Source organism: Lipotes vexillifer, unplaced genomic scaffold (assembly GCF_000442215.2).
Source record: "Lipotes vexillifer unplaced genomic scaffold, Lipotes_vexillifer_v1.1 scaffold815, whole genome shotgun sequence".
Classification (NCBI taxonomy): domain Eukaryota; kingdom Metazoa; phylum Chordata; class Mammalia; order Artiodactyla; family Lipotidae; genus Lipotes; species Lipotes vexillifer.
Window position 1 is genome coordinate 3,453,486 of NW_006773723.1, and position 5,865 is coordinate 3,459,350.

Consider the following 5,865-nt stretch of genomic DNA (forward strand, 5'->3'; position numbering starts at 1 on the left):
AAAAACTAAAGATCTAGAAAAATACATTTGTAAGATACCAAACCACAGAGAGGTAATTGCAAAAATGGAGAAAAAACAATCAAAATACTAATAAATTGAAAAATGAAGTGAAACAAAATCCACTAATATAGATGTTAGGCAAAACATCTAAAAGTAACGAACATTTTTATGGAATGTATGCAGAAGGTACCCCTAAAAAAGCAATTCAGAGACCAGCACCTGAAAATATTATCAAATGTAGAGGGTTCTTAGCTCCCTAAGCGTTGCTATAGAGAAAAATGTGGAAGAAAGTAAAAGAAATGCCCTAAAGGGAAGGAAGAGGACCAAGGCTCACCAATTACTGAATTTGGGTGCTGAATTCTGAATTTTCTTTGGGGCTGCTCTGGGCACCACATTGCTGAATAACTCATTAAAATTTCCTTTTCAAAATGTTAGTCTTTTGGATTGGGTCCAAGAAACACACTTTAAAAAAAAAATTCTGATCTTAGTGAATATTAATTTCACTTTTTTCTAAGATATTGGGTATAAATCAGTATAATTCTATTAACTATGAATATGTAAACATGAATGAAAGATATTAGTAAGTCATTTCTTTTAAATTACGTGCAATACCAGTAAAGATTCATATCTGATGATAAAATTTATTATAATTCTGCTTACTTAATTTTCTGTGTATAAACTCTCTCCTCAACAGAGTTCATTATGGGTTTGTTTTCAATTTAAATACTTAATTTAGGCCCCCAGCAGTGTACCTCTATAATCTTTTTTTTTTTTTTTGCGGTGCGCGGGCCTCCCACCGCCGTGGCCTCTCCCGTTGCGGAGCACAGGCTCCGGACGCGCAGGCTCAGCGGCTCACGGGCCCAGCAGCTCCGCGGCACATGGGCTCCTCCCGGACCGGGGCACGAACTCGCATCCCCTGCATCGGCAGGCGGACTCTCAACCACTGCGCCACCAGGGAAGCCCTATTATCTGTTTTTAAACAGGTGTTCTGTGTAGAAAAATCAGTGGTCTGTTGTCTAGTTGTTTTGAACTTGGCTGGTGCTATTTGATTTTGAAATTCATGTGGGAGAGGAAAAATAATTTTTCCTCTACTCTTCTGACTTCTCATTTGAGACCCCTGTAACAAAAGACAGATTACCAAGAGAAAAACGACAGAAGTTTATTAACATGGGTACCTCATGAGTACATGGGAGATACCCAGGGAAAAATGAGTACTTCTCCCAGGAGGCATACTGTTCCACCCTTCATTAGCAGCCCCAGATGTCTTGAAGAGCTTAACAGGAACCGGTGGAGTCTGACTTGCCCTTGCCTTTGCCTGCAGGTGCACCCTGAGCGTGACCCTGGAGCAGGCCATCATTCTGGCCAGAAGCCACGGACTGCCTCCTTGCTACATCATGCAGGCTACAGATGTGATGCGGAAGCAGGTGAGTCTCACAACACATTTTAGGAAGTTGTTTCTCACGCCCTGGATTTGAAGGTTCCTTGGTTCATTTATCAGGTGTCTGACAGGTACCTGGATGTGGCAGGCACTTTTCCAGGCTCAGAAAGTGAGTGGTGAACAAGAAACACTGATTCCCGGGGAAGAAGACCACGCAGGCATCTCTCTGAGGGTTCTCCAAGAAGCTTAGACAACCTGAAAAAAGGGAAGTCTAAGAGGTAACCTGATGGAAGACGGGGAGGTGTCCAGGCAAATGGACATGAGTGGATTTGGGGCAGCGTAAACTACAAGATACAAGGACATGTGGGCTTCCTTCGTGGCGCAGTGGTTAAGAATCCGCTTGCCAATGCAGGGGACACGGGTTCCAGCCCTGGTCCGGGAACATCCCACATGCTGCAGAGCAACTAAGCCCGTGCACCACAACTCCTGAGCTAGCGCTCTAGAGCCCGTGAGACACAACTACTGAGCCTGCACTCTAGAGCCCATGCTCTGCAACAGGAGAAGCCACCGCAATGAGAAATCCACACGCCGCAACTAGAGAAAGCCTGCGCACAGCAACGAAGACCCAACGCAGCCAAAAATAAATTAATTAATTAATTTTGAAAAAGAAGGACATGTGATGTTTTCTGGGAAAGGCAGGTGATTTAGGAAGGCTGGGGAATAGACTGGGGAAGAGGGAGGGGCAAGGAGGAAGAGGACAGAGTTGAGGGCCCTACTTGCTTCTGGAGATCTCAAAGGGACTTCCGCACCATGCTAAGAAGTTTGTGCCTTATTCTGAAGATAAAGCACGTACCTCAAATTTTCCTGCAGAAGATGAAGAGCTGCCTGTGGACTGTCTTTAGGTCACTGAAGTACTTATAGGTGAGAACACACTCTTACAAAGTGAATGAACTTTCTTTTTTTTGGCTTGCGGGATCTTAGTTCCCTGACTGGGGATTGAACCTGCGCCCTCAGCAGTGAAAGCTCGGAGTCCTGACCACTGGACCACCAGGGAATTCCCTGAACTTTCTGTACAATAGCTCAGTAGTATTTTAAGTGTGGTAGTTTGGTTTTGAACCAAAAGATTCTTTAAAAAGCTAACAGAAATGCACTAACCTCCAATGTACTGATTATTAGGAAAATGTGCTTAATCTAGTAGAAAAAACACAAGTCAGTTGAGAGATAAAAGAAGTTAAAAGACATCAATTTTATATTTTATTCTTCCACCTTTTATTAGGGCTACCTCAGAAAATTGATTTAACAAATCTCTCTACTTGCTGATTGGGTTTGAATTATCCAGTGATAGTGACTTAATTTTTAAGATATGCTTTTGTAATTATGTCTGCTTTATTTACTAAAGACTTAATGTATAACTCTCAAGCAAACATACAAATCCCTATGGATTTGCTCCCAAGATTACACTACAGAATGTCAACCAAGTCAAAAGAAAAATCCATGGAAACAGTCCTGAGTGAGGCCAGTGCCCAGCCTGGGGTCTGCAGAGATGAGGTAGAGCCAAAAGCACATGTTCGTTGATGCTTCGGGTTGAGAACTGCAGAGCTGAATATTGAAAACCAAGATCTCACAAGGTCCAAGAGGGATTTGCTAAGTAAAGGTCAGATCCGTGAGAAGCACATGACACAGTGTGGTTCGGCTGGAAAAGGGCAAATGCAGGTGCAAATGCCAGCAGGTTTGGGAAGGATTTTTTTGGTAGATATTCAAATTTGGTTTTAAAAAAGTAGATCAAAGTAAACTTGTGATTATCCATATCAGGGTTGGGATTTGGGTGCTAAAACATACAGCAAGAGATTAAGCTTTCTGTTTCACTCTGTTGCTGTTAGAGTGAGTTTGCACTCTAAGACTTGGAGGAGCCCTCTCCAAGGGAAGACTAAGAGACTGATAATTGATTTTTTTTTCTTTTTTAATAAAATTTATTTATTTATTTATTTATTTATTTATTTATTTATGGTTGTGTTGGGTCTTCGTTGCTCTGTACGGGCTTTCTTTAGTTGCGTCGAGCGGGGGCTACTCTTCATTGCAGTGTGTGGGCTTCTCATTGAGGCAGCCTCTCTTGTTGCAGAGCACGGGCTCTAGGCACACGGGCTTCAGTAGTTGTGTGACGCGGGCTCAGTAGTTGCAACACATGGGCTTAGTTGCTCCGCAGCATGTGGCATCTTCCCAGACCGGGACTCAAACCCATCTCCCCTGCATTGGGAGGCGGATTCTTAACCACTGTGCCACCAGGGAAGCCCCGATAATTGATCTTTTTAAGAATAATCCAGTAAAGAGGTCATTATGAGCTGGCTACATATACATTCTTACTACATGGATTTGAATAATCAAACCCTTTAAATTCTTACAACTGAAAACTGAGATAGATAAAATAAAGATGGGAAAAGTAAAAACAATATTACCTAGGCCTTAATGACTTATTTAACTGGTTCAAGCCTCTTTAAAATTTATTTGTATATTAATAATAAATTATTAGTTAATTATTAGTTATTAATATATCATATATTTATAAAGTATAATTTTAAAAGACTGAAAACTTATGAAGTTTGTTAGTTGATTTCTAAACTGCAGTATTTTTCAGTGTTTATCACTCCCTCCTCCTCTTTTTTGTTAATAAATCCATTTAGGATGGGTAGCTTCCTACCTTTGTTGCTTGTTTCTCTGCTCCAAGTTATGACACCTCCAAATGGTTCTCAGACAAAGACCTGATTTCTGCCTTTTTTGTGAAAGATCATGGAGCCTTGGGTCCTCTCTTCATAGAAACTGGGGTGGACTGGTGCCCAGAGGAGATTTTTGCAATATTCCTTCTGTGGCCGATCCTCTTTCAAGTATTCAGCAGTTACAGGCAGTGGGATTAATGGCTGGGATCCAGTCTACAAGCCAACTCTTACCCACGTGGGATCTGAGTAGTTCGAACACAAGTGTGAATCAAAAATCTAACTTTTCTGACCCTTCTGTCTTTTAATCGTTTAGATTCAGCTTTCCAGAGACAGAATGGTTAGAATGTTTACCTGGTTAATGAATAATATTTTCTAAGATCTTTAGTTTCTTTTTGAAGAACAAGGAGCCTTTCAGCATGATTTACTGTTCTTATTTCTAATTGCAGTGTAGACCTCCCTCCATATCTGCCACGGTTTGGTTCCAGGAACCCCTACAGATAACAAGTCCTTGGATGCTTAAGTCCTTTACAAAAAATGGTGGAGGAGCACAATGAATACAGTTGGCCCCCCATATCCGCGGGTTTTGAGTCCATGGATTCACATCCACGGATTCAACCAACTGTGGATCAATGACACAGTTGATTGAATCTGCAGATGCAAAACCCACAAATATGGTGGCCAACTGTATAGTTTTCATGAACAGATTTCATGTATGTAGTTTTAATAGAGTTGTTTTAATTATCTGGTTGAGTTAGAAGAAAAGGTAAAAGAAGGGAAAGGTACTATGCCCCATGCAATTTGTGGGTGATGATTATAATAATCCTAGGTAGCATTTTTACATAACCAACTGATATGATTAATAAATGGTTTGAGGACTTCCCTGGAGGTCCAGTGGTTAAAACTCTGTGCTCCCAATGCAGGAGGCATCGGTCGGATCCCTGGTTGGGGAACTAAGATCCTGCATGCCGCGCAGTGTGGCCAAAAGAAACACAAATGGTTTGAGGTAGAAGCTCTAATTTACATTATAAACTTAAAGTCTCCTATCCTCTAAATTATATGTTCCAAGTATTTTTTGGTAGAAGTCTACCCCAAATTCTTTTCTGACCTTTTTAATAAAAATTTGGATTCTGAAGAATTCTGTCTCCTGACCTCCAGTATCAGGGCTTTATACTGAGCACTAAGGACAAAGACCAAGGACGATCAGCTTCTTGCCTAGCCTTATGGCGCACATGTGTGGGCAAATCATCATGGTGCACCCACAGGCAGGTGCTCTCCGGGGTACACAACCTCAGTGCATGAGGACGTAAAACAGGGAACAAGTAAACGAGTGGACTGTGAGCCCCTGAATGGCTGGGACACCGAGTATATGTCATGATGGTATCACTGGTTTCTACATTAATACCCAGTATAGAGTAAATGCTAAGTGATGTTTAGTCAATGAATTAGTTCTACCTAGGAGAACTAGAAAAAGGCTTCATGCAGAAAGTAAATATGTGATAGTAGCCAAGAGCACAGATTCTAGGGCCACACACCCTCAGCTTGAATCCCAGCTCCAGTGTTTACTGTCTGTGTGATTTGAGGCAAGACTCTTAGCTTCTCTGTTGCTTCCTTTGCTCATTACTAAGACAAAGATAATAATGGTATAATGCTTGCTTCGTACTGTTGTTTTGAGGCTTGAATACTGAATGCATTTAAAACAGTACCTAATATAGTGAATGACCAACCAATAATTGATTTGGGCGTTGGAGGATAAATGTGATGCAGACATGTAGGGAA

At 41.4% G+C, this 5,865-nt stretch overlaps 1 protein-coding gene across 1 annotated transcript in view; it reads left to right on the forward strand.

The window, feature by feature from the left end:
• The window catches only part of PREX2 (phosphatidylinositol-3,4,5-trisphosphate dependent Rac exchange factor 2), a 291,490-nt gene that overhangs the window by 270,045 nt on the left and 15,580 nt on the right, over nucleotides 1–5,865 (forward strand). The window contains exon 38 of the mRNA XM_007448492.1: nucleotides 1,322–1,424. Coding sequence (XP_007448554.1) covers nucleotides 1,322–1,424 — 103 coding nt within the window. The remainder of the gene's footprint in view (nucleotides 1–1,321; nucleotides 1,425–5,865) is intronic.